The sequence below is a fragment of the Colletotrichum phormii genome (assembly GCF_030913505.1).
Source record: "Colletotrichum phormii strain CBS 102054 chromosome Unknown BDP81scaffold_2, whole genome shotgun sequence".
Lineage (NCBI taxonomy): Eukaryota > Fungi > Ascomycota > Sordariomycetes > Glomerellales > Glomerellaceae > Colletotrichum > Colletotrichum phormii.
Genome location: NW_026851444.1, coordinates 732,028 through 744,826, shown reverse-complemented (window position 1 = coordinate 744,826; position 12,799 = coordinate 732,028). Strand labels below are relative to the sequence as shown.

General features: G+C 54.0%; 4 protein-coding genes across 4 annotated transcripts; 2 read left to right on the top strand and 2 right to left on the bottom strand.

Annotated features, from left to right (window-relative positions):
* Positions 1–61: 61 nt before the first annotated feature.
* BDP81DRAFT_415421 (uncharacterized protein) lies at positions 62–818 on the bottom strand. Its single transcript, XM_060589454.1, has 2 exons — positions 209–818; positions 62–131 (listed from the first exon to the last, which is right to left on the bottom strand). The coding sequence occupies exon 1, from the start codon at positions 790–792 to the stop codon at positions 526–528; it is 267 nt and encodes an 88-aa protein (XP_060450351.1). The 5' UTR covers positions 793–818; the 3' UTR covers positions 62–131; positions 209–525.
* A 2,648-nt stretch (positions 819–3,466) lies between these two features.
* BDP81DRAFT_289776 (uncharacterized protein) lies at positions 3,467–5,104 on the bottom strand (the record flags this gene model as incomplete). The annotated part of the gene is made up of 1 exon (XM_060583057.1): positions 3,467–5,104. A coding segment is annotated over one exon (1,638 nt), but the record flags the coding sequence as incomplete, so codon positions are not given.
* Positions 5,105–6,368: 1,264 nt separating this feature from the next.
* Positions 6,369–7,556, top strand: BDP81DRAFT_389437 (putative methyltransferase-domain-containing protein; the record flags this gene model as incomplete). Its single annotated transcript, XM_060587254.1, has 3 exons — positions 6,369–6,616; positions 6,818–6,985; positions 7,241–7,556. The coding sequence occupies 3 exons, from the start codon at positions 6,369–6,371 to the stop codon at positions 7,554–7,556; spliced, it is 732 nt and encodes a 243-aa protein (XP_060450349.1).
* Positions 7,557–11,923: 4,367 nt separating this feature from the next.
* Positions 11,924–12,796, top strand: BDP81DRAFT_389436 (RlpA-like double-psi beta-barrel-protein domain-containing protein-containing protein; the record flags this gene model as incomplete). Its single annotated transcript, XM_060587253.1, has 1 exon — positions 11,924–12,796. One exon carries the CDS (start codon positions 11,924–11,926, stop codon positions 12,794–12,796), a length of 873 nt encoding a protein of 290 aa, XP_060450348.1.
* Positions 12,797–12,799: the final 3 nt, after the last annotated feature.

The following is a 12,799-nucleotide window of genomic DNA, read 5'->3' as shown; positions in this document are numbered from 1 at the left end:
TTAGGACAAGCCAGCCGCGGACAACAAGCTGGGGCAAGCACCTTAGTTGCTTGGATTGCTGGCCTTGACTTGCTCTACGGATACCAAAAAGGACAGAGCAAAGGTGACTCCAACGCTGCCGCGGGGAGGGGGTACGTACTACCAACCACAACCACCACAATGGGACTACCTACCTTACTTCCCTACGGAGTACTAACCTACCTTTCAGCAACTAAGGTCAAGGCACGGCCAGTCGAGCGTATTCGTCCAAAGGCCAGTTGGCAACGGCATTGTGAGGCGCACTTGGGTACGGGAAGAGAGGCCACGCCACGGATACCTACCTAGGCACTCTACTTCTCTGGCAGTGCTACGTCTGGGTATGAGTCTGGGTCTCCTCGCGGCATCCACTGCCTTGCACCAACAACAATCAAATGTGTACGAGGGGGGTCTGTCACATTACCAACGTCTCCTCAGCTCAGTCACCTCCTTCTCGCCAACAGGGTATATGGGTATCTATCAGCCTTGCCTAAGGTAAGGTACCTCAAGTCACCTTGAACAGTTGTAAGAAAGACCATGTTCGCAAGGAAATGTTTCACCGAGTGAACAAACTTGACCCGAGGTTCTAGCGAGCCTTACAACAACGATTTGACAAGGCAAACTGTGTAGGTAGCCAATCCCATAGACCAACACAACAGACGTCCGGCCGGAGCGGGATTTGCTTGCGCCTCTCATTCTCACTTGCATATTCATTCGCCCCAGCACTGCAGGACTGGCAACGGCTGGCCCAGCCAGTGCCCCCCAAAGGAGGCACATTAAACCCTCGTGGAGGCGGCAAGTACAAAATTCGTCGTCATTGCCGCCTTTAGGTAGAGAACAGCAAGGTTGCGTGGCTACGGATCCAATATGGAACGACCTGCTGAAAAGAGACGAGTTTACCTGCAGTTGCGTCATATCCGACGTCGTGAGCTTACCACAAACAACCTACCGTATCATGCTACCTAGGTGGGCAAAATTTTACACAGAAGCTAATGGAAGGTAGGCATTTGGATTGGGCCCAAGGTGCTATTGGACTCTCACTGCCGACATCCATAGAGTTGACTGGCTACAGGAGCGTGGAGTGAAAAGCTTGGAAATCGCTGTTGAAGCTCTCGGTGAACGCATAGCATTGAATCACAACCAAAAAAAAAAAAAAAGCATCGAGAAACACACAGACTTCCATCATCGCGTTTAGTCAAGGCCAACCAACCTACCTACCTACCCACCTGCCATATCTACGGATACTGCACGGTTCTCATGCAAGGGCCCCCTCCCCGCCCCTCTCTCTACCGCCAAAACAAGAGAATCCCATCTTCTCCCCCCCCAAAGCCCCCCCTCCCCTCTTCGCCCTTCTCTTTTTCCCCCAGTTCCCTTTCTTGGCCCAAGCGAAGCTAGGACCTCATGAATGGACGGGAAATGAGGTCCAAGCTCTTGCTTGCGACCTCGGGGAATCCGATCTAAGAGACTAGTACATATTAACCCCAGAGGCCGCTTTTCCCTAAAATACCGACCTATCCAATTATGCCAATCCCAATGTTGGGGCACAGAGCGCAGGCAGGGAACAGCGAGGGATATCGTCTCCACTTCGATCGGCTTAGCTAAGCGGCCCATTTACTGGGCATCTGCCATTCGGTGCCGTGGGCGCGATGCGAGAGCCAACCCCCCACAACTTACAAGCCTTTTCCAGAAGCACAGACGGTCGGTATTTTGTTAAACAAAGACACAAAAAAAGGGGTCCGCCCTCTTAGATAATAAACTTTTGTGGCATCGCCAATTCAACATTACGGTCTGGGTTTCCTTGTACAAGCGGGGAAGAACAAGAGTACAAAAACCGCTTTCTCTCTTCATTAATAATTTGCCTTGTATATATATCCTTCGACGAGCACGTTAGTTATAAACGATGATACGGAACAAACACGAGGAATTTTATCTTTTGAATGGGGGAGCCTCAAGGATAGAGAGGAGTTACGACCTTCTTGGAGAGGCGAGGCCCGATAGCAAAGCCTATCCCCCCCCCCAACCATGTTCGGGTGTGGGTGGTGGTCGTAATCTCTCCTCTACATCCATACAAAAATATTACTAGATCCTCATATCCATAATCCCTATTATCGTTCAGGTACTTGTACTAAATGGACTAAACCAAGTAAGGAATAAAACACTTGAGCAAGCGACTCTGCTCGGGGCGGGTATAACAAAATCGCAAAGACGCTTCTGAACGAGAGACAAATTATATCGCTGGGTGACGAGGGGGGCCATCCCCATCCAACCTCGTCCCCTCTTCTCACATGAACACGCGGAAATCCTCACTGCTGCTGTCCCGCCGACTCCGAAGGCCCTTGTTCCCCGCTGTTCCGGCTTCCGCTTCCGTCACCCACCCAGACCCCTCCGACTCGGGTCCCGACGGGTATCGCGCCAACCCTTTCCCCTTGCCCAACACTTCGCTGCTTGCCCTTGACGATGCGTACCCAGGCCGGTTTCCCGAAGCACGTCGTTGCATGAAGGAGTCTCTGTTCCAGCGTCCTGCTATGATGTTGGAGCTGGATGACGATTGCCGTGACAGAGGAGTTTGTTTGCTTACCCGGCTGTCCCTGTTCAACGGCCCGCTCGAGTCTTTCTTGATGATGCTGAGGGGCCGGGGAGACAGCGATGGCGTGTGTCTCATAAAGGGAGAGCTTCGTGTCAACTCGTAGGCGATACCGAGCGAGTCTCTTGGTGGTGGTATCGTCCGCCAGTTCTCTGTCCCCCTGGCCGACTCGAGGGAAGCAGAGTCATCGCTGTCCAGAATGTACCTGTTGCGCGAGGGGACGACCGACCGGCCGCCAAAGAAGGGACTCGAGTCTGACTTCCTGCTGATCGGCCGTGAAACTGAACCATGACGCGATTCCGGTCTTGTATCCTGCCGAATGAACCTGCCCCTTCCAGACCCCGATCTAGAGCTGCGGAGACTGCTTTGCGATCCCAGGTCGCTCATGATAGGGAACGCCTTCCGCGGTCGTTGCGACGGCGAGAACCTATTCCCGTTCGTGGGATTCGATCCTAACGGTGTTGGCTGTTCCGGGATCGAGGCCAGACTATCAGAGCCAGAAGCGCCCGGTAGTAGCTGTGACCTGTCGAGGGTCAATCTGGAAGGCTCTCCCCATGGACTCGTGTAAGCCAGGTCAGGTGTTGCTTGGATGCTGCTCGTTTCCGGATTTATAGACGGGATGGTGACGTCCAGCACACTTCGGAAAGAATCATCTCGTTGACCCTGGAGAAAGCCAGAAGACCCAGAAAGTACGTCACTCGGGCCGTCGTAGGTGCTTGTCGATCCCTGGTGCGTGTGTTGGGGGTGGAAAAAGACGCCCTCTGTAAGCCAAGACGAGGTAACGGAGGGGGATCTCGGCGTTGGGCTTCTTTCGGATCCCCTCCAGAGATATGATGAGCGATTGTTCGTGTTGGACTGCGACATACGAGAGCCGGTGATAGTCGAAAGCGTCCTCGATTGTCTCATTTTCTGTACAGCAGAGTTGAAGTAACCCCTGCTGCGTCGATTGTCTTCGGGCTTCTTCATATCTCCGACCGACGATCCGTCTCTGCTGTGGGCCCCTCCATTCATCACAAACGAGCCAGGGACTGGCTCCGATATGCTGTTTTTGAAGTTCTCGTGAATCGATTCTCGTTTTTGCTTCCTTCTCCGGCAACATATGATCAACAGAACAACAATCGCGAGGAAGAGTAGCGGTAAGAGAATCGCCAGGGCTATATAACCAGCTTTTAGGCCTTGTTGCGGATCGCTTGTAGGTGCGGGATTCGTTGGCTTCGTAGAGGATGTGGGAGAATCCGTGGTAGTAGTGGCCGGCAGAGGCAAGACTTCCAAATCTGCCGTCGCCGTCTCGGTCTCCTCTGAGCTTTTTGACGTCGCCTTGACAATGAATTTAATGTTCTCGGGCGATGTAGTTTTGGGGGGCATTCCCGATATGACCAAGCCGTCAACGCTGACCCAGTCTGCCGAGGATTCGACACTAAGATCAATATCTGAAGGCGTCCAGAGATAAGGTTCCACATCGAACGTAAAGTTCTTTCCCGGCGTCGCCTCGATGCTCAAGTTCGTGTCCCGGAAGATTCGCGTAACAATGAACACCGATAAAATAATGTTAAGAGTATCGGAGTATACGTCCCGAATAGTGAGCGTAGAGTTTGAGGATTTCGCATCCTCAGGGGGGTTGCCCTGGATCTCGAATGTACTATTATCGACCGAGAGCCAGCTCGGAAGGCCTGACGTGGTGAGGTTCAACTCGGATGGCGTAGTGGTATTCCCATCCAGCTTTATACTGCCGGCGAGTGCCGCGTACGAGACATTTGTCCCCCGCGTTGCATTGATCTCGATAGTGGGCGTGTCTGTTGTCAACCTGTGGGCACCGACAACGATAGAAAAGACAACGGAAACAGCCGAGAATCCGATGATATCGGAACCAACGAGGCTGAAGTCGAATTTCTGGGGCGGCTGGACGAGTGATTCGAATGGTGGTGTCTTCCCGGTGAATGTAAGGCTGCCGGCGTCCAACTTGATCCATGAAGGCAGAGGGCTGCTATCTGCTGAAGTGGCATAGTAATTTAATCCGTCTCCAGCATAAGAGAATGTATCCTTGGCGAATGTGAAGGAGAAGTCGGACGCGGGAGATGCCACGACGGCAGACGGCGATGATGTATCGCCAAAGTTCTGAATTTGCTCCGATAGAGGAATGTTGAGCTTGGGTGTAGGTCTCCTCGTCACCACCAGAGTCGCCGTCATCGTGGCAGACCCAGAATTGTCCGTTGCAACGATGTCCACCGGGATGCCCACCACTTCCCCTGCCGGAACATCTTTATCCTCGGGGGTCCCAGAGAGCCGGCCGGTGCTGGCATCGATCGAGAGCCATGCTGGCGAGTGTAGTAGGCTGTAAGATAGTCGAGACTGTGAAGAAAAGGTTTGAGGTGAAAGAGTGTACGAAAATGGCTCCGATATCCTCGTCGCAGGCGGTAGCTGAGAGTTGAATGGGAAGTAAACGACTGGTACGGCTCCTGCAAGCGCAGCTAGACTCAGGAACACATACATCACGTACATTGCCATGACTGATGCGTTGTACGAAAGGAGCGGCATCTGCGAGCCAGAGGAGCGGAAAACAAAAACAAATTCAATCAGAGAAGAGCATGTCAAACAGAAGGTTATCTCATCAGAAACGAGAGAAGCTTAGGACGATAACTTTGCCCATAGGGGATATCCTCGGCGCGAATCTCGTGGTCCATGGCTCTCGTTTTCTGGTGCTACGTGTCTCCCTTCGTGCCAGTGCTCACGCCCTGAGAAGAGATTCGCGGGTGGGCGCGTCCTCCTCAAACTGCCGCCCTTCCATGTGGTCGGTCAACGGAGGGTACTACTTCACTCGAAGAAGCAATCGTTTCAGCGTGGCAAAGGTTCACTTGCCATACTGGGAGTGTCAGAAGGCGACTAATCGAGTTCTGCATTCCAGCGGCGGGTTTGAAGCGCTTCAAGGGTGTTGAGGACAGGTTAGGCCCTGAGGCATAGAGGGAGGCGGGATGAGACATGTCCACTCGGAACGTGTGCTTTGACGAGGTCCGGAATGCAATAGCTTTGTTCTGCGGATTAGTTCGAGGATTGATTAAACAGTCCATTGGTTTACATTGGACAGCATACTCGTCAAGCTTATTCGGTCTGATGCTTGGCAGGAGGGCAAGATGGTGTAATCGAGTGTACATGGGATGGACAGATAGGACAGTCCAGTGGAAGTGTTGTTCCCGGAGTATTAGGTAAGCGCTATACCGCAACATCGGGAGTGCGACGAAGGCTTCTTCCGATTTCCACCCACTCAAGCCACGCCTCAGTGAGGCTTAAATCGGCCATCGTTGGGAAACAGATTGGAAAGAGCGGAGAGTGTATCCGCAGGACCCTGAACAGGGTTGAAGCGGAAAGCGCGCAGAGAAGAAGGGGCAACCCCGCTTGAGGCAAAACGCACCTCCCCTTATCGGAAAGTCTAGATTGTCGTCGGCCTCAGCAAAACGGATTTTGAAATAAAATAAAAATAAAATCCCATACAAAAAAAAGGCCAGCGATACCGCTCTTCCGTGCCTGCCATTTTTACCTCTAGCCTCCTACCTTACCTTAGATCTGCACCGTTTCCGACAATCACTGCCTGCCTAGAAAGAAAGAGCATCATCGCGTAGCCGCTTGTGTCACCGTGTCGTCAATAAGCTCAACTTACCTCACCTTACCTTACCTTACCTTACCTACTTTAAGTTGTTTTCGTGCGCTCCCTGGGCTACTCTTCACACACAATAGCATTATGCGGATTCTCAACACCCCCCTCATACCAGAGAAGATGGAGTCACTCGACCGCTCTCCCTCACCTGACTTCTCGCCCTTGGCCATCGGCGAAGACTTCACACCGCTCCCCACCTACAAGGCCGCAACTACGTCAGCCTATGACATGTCCGGCCTGCTGTCAACTCCCCTTCAACTACACGAAGATCTCGCCTCGGGATGCGGCGGTCAAACTTGGCCTGCAGGCATGGTGCTTACAAAACACATGCTACGCTACCACCGGGAGAACCTCAAGGGCGCGAGAATGTTAGTCATGAAGCCACCTTCCATTGCGTACTGTCATGTCTGCGTCTCCTCGCGACCTCGTGGTCTACCATGTTCTACCACTGGCCCATACCACACACCACGATATTGGATCGTAGTCCATGCGCCGCCCTCGCAGGAGGAGAAATCGGGGGTGTTTTTTTTTTTTGGACTGAGCTGACTCGGGCTTTTCGGAGCAAATAGACTTGAGCTTGGCGCAGGCGGCGGACTCGTCGGACTGGCTGTGGCTTTAGGTTGTGGATTGCAGGAAAAGCTGTACCTCACAGACCAAGACGAGATGTTCGAGCTGATGGGACGGAACACCAAGTTGAATGGCCTCGAAGACAAAGTCAAGCCCATGATCCTGAACTGGTGAGTAATTTACCCCCAGGTTGCTCGATGCCAGCCGTGCGCATCCTTCCCAGAGGTCCCTTCCGGGGAACTTGGACGTAACGGGTGCCAAGGTGACTGTGTGCACGGTAGTCCATGGAACTTCGAGACCCTCAAGAACTTTCGAATGGAATCTCAACTTGTGTGATCCGCATCTGAGGGTGTTCTTCTGCAGAGGTCTTGAATGGACTCGGGCTGCCGTTCGGCTGATGTACGAATGACTGATCAATAGTACAGGGGCGGGCCGCTGTCCCAAGAGGTTGTCGATTTCAAGCCCAATGTCATTCTGGCAGCTGATTGCGTCTATTTCGAGCCGGCCTTCCCACTGTTGCTGGAGACTCTGACGAACCTGTTAGCCTTGGAACCTGACGCTGTTATTTACTTCTGCTTCAAGAAGAGAAGACGCGCGGATATGCAATTTCTGAAGAAGGCCCAAAAGGCGTTCCTGGTGACGGAGATTGTCGACCAAGATCGCCCTGTCTTCAGCAGAGAGGGTCTGTTCCTCTACACTTTTGCAAGCAAGAAGTCGACGTCAAACGGGACCCGAAAGTGATGAGATTTGACGTGATCTTTGAATGGCAAACCATTTTCTGGAGCGATAGACAGCATCGAGCCTCGGTCGCGAGACAACAGAGGTTCTCAAGTATGAGAGCTCCTCGTCGGTTGAAGAGACTCTGCTTCTGTTGGACGATGGCATGTCTGCCGAAGCCCTCAGGCCATGGGTCAACAATCGAGAGAATGAAGTATTCCGTAGCAAGCAAAGCTCAAGGTGGCTGTCGGAAATGATACAGCCGTGTTGGAGTCAGTCATTCTGGTATCCAAGTGGTTCAACCAGCAGCACAATGACAGACCGCAAAAGAGCCAGGCAATGGCCAACCCAGCACGTGGTTCTCTGATAGCATTCCGTACCCCGGCAAGCAAATACAAGCTTGCGGCATTTCGAGCGGGTGACTTTGAGTGACGGCGACTGTGTCCCGGAACTTACGTCAACATCAACTACGGGTAGCAGGGAGTTCCATCCGTGTCGTCAGCGAGATGGGGAGCATCAATTTCAATAGAAAGCAATTCATCAATGCACCATTGATAGTTCACGCGCCATGTTGATCGACAGGAACGGTGGAGACGATGGAGCGGGAGACAAAAAACAACCCGGACTGCGAGATTCAACTGCTTGGTCTAGGCCATCACTCTGCACCATTATTACTCTACATGTCCGGGAGCATCAAGGATGGTGAGATACAAGTTACAACAGCTGCTGTGCCCGATGGCAGGTTCTCTCGTCAAGTATCGCGAGGTCAGTTTCCAACTCGCCGGCAGCGACAACGAAGGTGTGAGGGGTTTTCTTCCCACGTTGCCCTTCAGCTGCAAAGCTGCTGCATGCCCTTAGAGTGCTCATCCAGTGAGATGTCAGAACGGAAAATCTCTGCAGATTTGGCGCTCGTGGAACGTGGTCCGACGTGTTAGAATATCCACCGACTACTGCAGGTTGGTTGGCAAGGCCGGAAGCGGCAGAATGGGCCCCAAGAGAAGAGGCATGTCGTGTCAGAGAGGGGAGAGAGAGAGAGAGAGAGAGAGAGAGAGAGAGAGAGAGAGGAAAGGGAACCAACAAACACTGGTCCAGGGCCGCCATGGCTCGCAAGAGTTGGCTGTTGGCCTAGTGGTTAAAGTGATGTGGCATTGCCTGAGCTGGCTGATCGTCCGGGATCAGAGCCGGGCCAGGGTGCCAGACGGTCTGTGAGGGTTGCGCTGCGAGAGGGGGCTCAGGGCAAAGTCTAATTGTGATTGGCGCGTACCTTGCAGCTGCAAGAAACCCATGCGGGCTGAGTTTGCTTGGGTCCTTGGGGCGTCACGGCGTTGAGCGTCGTCGCCTTGTTCGGTTCTATTGTTGCATTGCATCGTTCCTGAATTCCTGTCTGGTCGTTTCCTTTGCCATTTTCTTCTTCCCCCTTCGGCCCTTCCTAAGCAGCCAAGTCCCCCCCCCCCCCCCGTGCCCCCCTTCCTTCAGATTGGGGTGACTGGCAAGTGCCATCTGGAGCCTCAGGCATATGCGAGCAGAACTTTCGAACGTTGTTCCCCTCGCTCTCTCTTCTCTCGCGACTACATGTTTCAACGACGGCCCCTCGGCACTGGGCCTGGACTTCAGGAACAATCCACACATGCGCTGCAGTGTGGTGTCAACGCTGGGTATCCGTATCCGTACGGATACCTACGGTCAAGGGGGCAGCCGCGGCGTGGCAAGGTGACATCCCCAAGTTCTCGACCACTGTTTCTTAATGTTTCCATGGGCGCACAGTCTGTTCAATGTTACATCGCAGCCAGCCGCCATGGACGCTGGGCGCTGGTTCATCCGATCAAAAGAAGAAGAAGCAAAATAAGCACTGGAATATGTCCTGTCTTTCCAACGCGGCAACGAGTCGTCCACATTCCAGCAATACGTCGCAGGCCTCCGCGTAGCACAGAGCACATTACCGAATGTGCGTAAAGATTGGAGGCTGACAAGCAGGTACCCGTTCTACACTCTCTGGGCCCCCCCGGAGCCACCGGCTGATCGTCATTCTTTCACATTCAGGATTCCCAAGGAGGGGTGTTCAACGGTGTTCGGACCCTGGCACTGCCTGGGCCTCTTCTTCCCCCCTGGACTCTCACACTCTTGACTAGCGAAAAAAGCTGGAGCCCTCTTCCCAGTTTCCGCGTGTTTGAAGGAACAAGCACCTGTCCGACGGTTCGTCCAATCATGCAATACCGGGCAAGGAAACAAGATGACATTGTGACAAGCGACAAGGCAAGTTGGACAGAGAGATTTGAGTCCGTGGAGAGACGAAGTGAAAGGTTGGACGAGCGGACAATGGCAAGGACATGGGACGGAGTTCACTGGGGGCCAAGGAGGCGTGTAGTCGAGCCTTTCACCCGTCAGCCGTCTGCCGCGGTCGAGCGGTTGTCGCGACAAAACAGCAAAGCACATCAACTGGCAAAGAGCAGAACAGACCAGACCAGCCGCGAAGGGATCGGTATCGGTAAGGCTCGAGACACATGTGATGGACTCAAGGCTTGGCTACACAGTATAGTATATGATGCTTGCTGACTTGGCAAGACTTTACGACTTTCGGCTATATCCTGCCGCCCCCGAATTCCAAGATCCATGGCCTGCGCCTCGGTGCCCACCTCGTGTTGTCCGATCTTCTTTCCACTTCCCGACAATCCAATAGCAGTCCATACGACGATGGTTTCCTCTCAGTCCCAAAACGAGTCATGACGTTGCTGGTTCAATGACTGGGCAGAACGATTGACGGCTTACGTTTCCTCGGCACCCAGTTCCGCTTGTCTGATGTCTGGATAGCGTGCAGTAGTTCGCCCTGCTTGCCCTGACTAACGACTTGACTTCCAGACAACGACAGTTTTGGGGTCCTGGGGGCGGATACGCGAACGGCCAGCAAACATCAAGATGGTGGATCGATCGAGCCTTGTTGGAGGGTCAAGAGGGGGCCACGCCCGTATCAAGGAGTCGAGGCTATCCCCTTGAAGACTTCCAAAGCAAGCCCGGCCCGCCAGAAATGGCCCGAAGCACGTCTTTTTTTGCGCGGATTGTCCCTTGGCGGACCGGTGCCAACGATGCAACGAGCAGGTAGGTCAAGAGGCTGCGCTAACGCATCCAACGGGCTATTCTTGCACTCCCCCCCATGAACCGTTCAAGTTGCTTCTTCTATCTTGGTACATTCTTCTTCCGGACGTCCAGCCCCAAACGCAGGGCCAACGGTTGCCATCAAGTCAACCAGTGACGACTAACGACTCGCACAGAAAAAATGCAGAGAAACTGCCTTGGCCAGGGGGGTGATGATGGATGATGGATGAGTCGAGCCGCAGGGACGGGCCACCAGTACCACTGGGTTCTTCTCTTCCATCATCCATGATCCATCTTTGGGTGAATGGTGGAGGACTACAGTCATCCCCTACTTTTGCTTTTAATTCCCTCTCGGGGCTTTTGCGACTTCTGTAGGACGCTACCCCATCCCTACGGTGCGGCCTGGTTGTGCCTGGACAGCGCTTCCATGCCCTCTCAGGTACCGATGGCACCGTCAGCAGCTCCTCCGTCACTTGGTTGGGCGAGAGGATGGTGGCGTTGGATGGATGGTGCCAGCGCTAGCAGGACCTGCAGGCCTCCTCCACCCCGCACCCCCCCCCCCCCCCCCTAAGCCCTGCTTTCCGCGCCCCCCTTCTTCCCACCTCACCCAGTCTCGCCAGTCCCGAAGTGGCTCACCTGTGCCTGTGGGCTGTGGCCTGCCCTGGTTGTTGCTGTCCAGGACTCCAACGTCGTGTTTGTGTGTGGTGTGTACTTCGTACCCGTCGTCTGGTGCAGTCTTTGCCTGACATACAAATCCCGGTCGACATCCGCTTCCCAGTTTCGTACGTCTTTTGGGATCTTCTTTTCCTCTCTCTTTTCTTCATCCAACAACGCTCTTTCTTGTTCGACCACAAAACTCATTCATTCATTTTTCTTGGACCCTTGAGCAGTGCTCGACCAACTATCAGTCCTACCAATTCATTCCTTCAAAGAAGACTGTTTCGAGGTTCATCCAAACTACCAACCAACGGATTCATCCCGTCTTTGTCGTCACAGAGAGTTCAGTGAACTCCCCTTTTCATCCCAACTCTACAGAAACAGCCTGCCTCAAAACATCAAGTACATGCCAAGCACTGCTCCGAGCTCCCATCGACAACCTTGAACCCAACCAGGCTTTCCCACGCTGTAGCAAGCACATTCCCTGATCAAGAGGCTTAGCTCATTGCATTCATTTCGCTTCCAACTCCACCTTGACGGAAAGGACGATCACCAACTATACTATCACGAGACCGTATAAGTCTCCTGAATCACAACAACAAAACTCACTTCAAATACCAATCAACAGTCTTCACCAGACCAAAATGAAGACCGCCACCTTTCTCTGCGCCGTCCTGGCTACCACTGCCATTGCCCAGCCCCATCAGCATGGAAGCAAACGCCGCCATGTCCACGGCAAACACCAGAAGCGCGAAATGAAGATCGAGTGGGTTTACGAGACCGTATGGGAGACCGTATACGCCGACTCAACTTCCACCGTCTGGGTTAGCTCCGACGTCCCGTCCACCAGCTCTGCGCTTCCTACCACTTCCGTGCCCGCCCAGTTCTTCGAGCCCGCCGACCAATCGTCTTACACCACCTTGTCAACCTCCACGAAGCCTTCCGCTGTTGCCTCCCCCATCAAGGAGTCCACTCAGCAGCAGGCGCCCGCCCCCGTGCCCACCACCACATCTGCGCCCGCCCCTGCTCCCCAGACCCCGACTCCCGAGCCCGTCCCGACTTCGACCTCTGTCTACGTTGCTCCGGCGCCGGTTCCTACCACGTCCACTACTCCCGCGCCCGCACCCCAGCCTACTACCAGCCAGCCCGCTCCCGCGAGCACTTCGGCTGCTTCTGGTGGCTCCGGCGGTGGTTCCGGAGGCACCACGCACACTGGTGACCTGACTTACTACGCTGTTGGTCTTGGCGCCTGCGGTGAGGACGACAGCGGCAAGGACAACACCGAGAACATTGTTGCCGTCTCTCACTTGGTCATGGGTGCCCAGTCCAACGGCAACCCGTACTGCGGAAAGAAGGTCCAAATCACCTGCGATGGCAAGACCACCACTGCTACCGTCCGCGACAAGTGCATGGGCTGCAAGGCGGAAGACATTGACGTCAGCGAGAAGGCCTTCCTCGACCTCTTCGGCAGCCTCGGCGTTGGCCGTGGAACTGTCGAGTGGAAGTTCCTTGACTAAGAG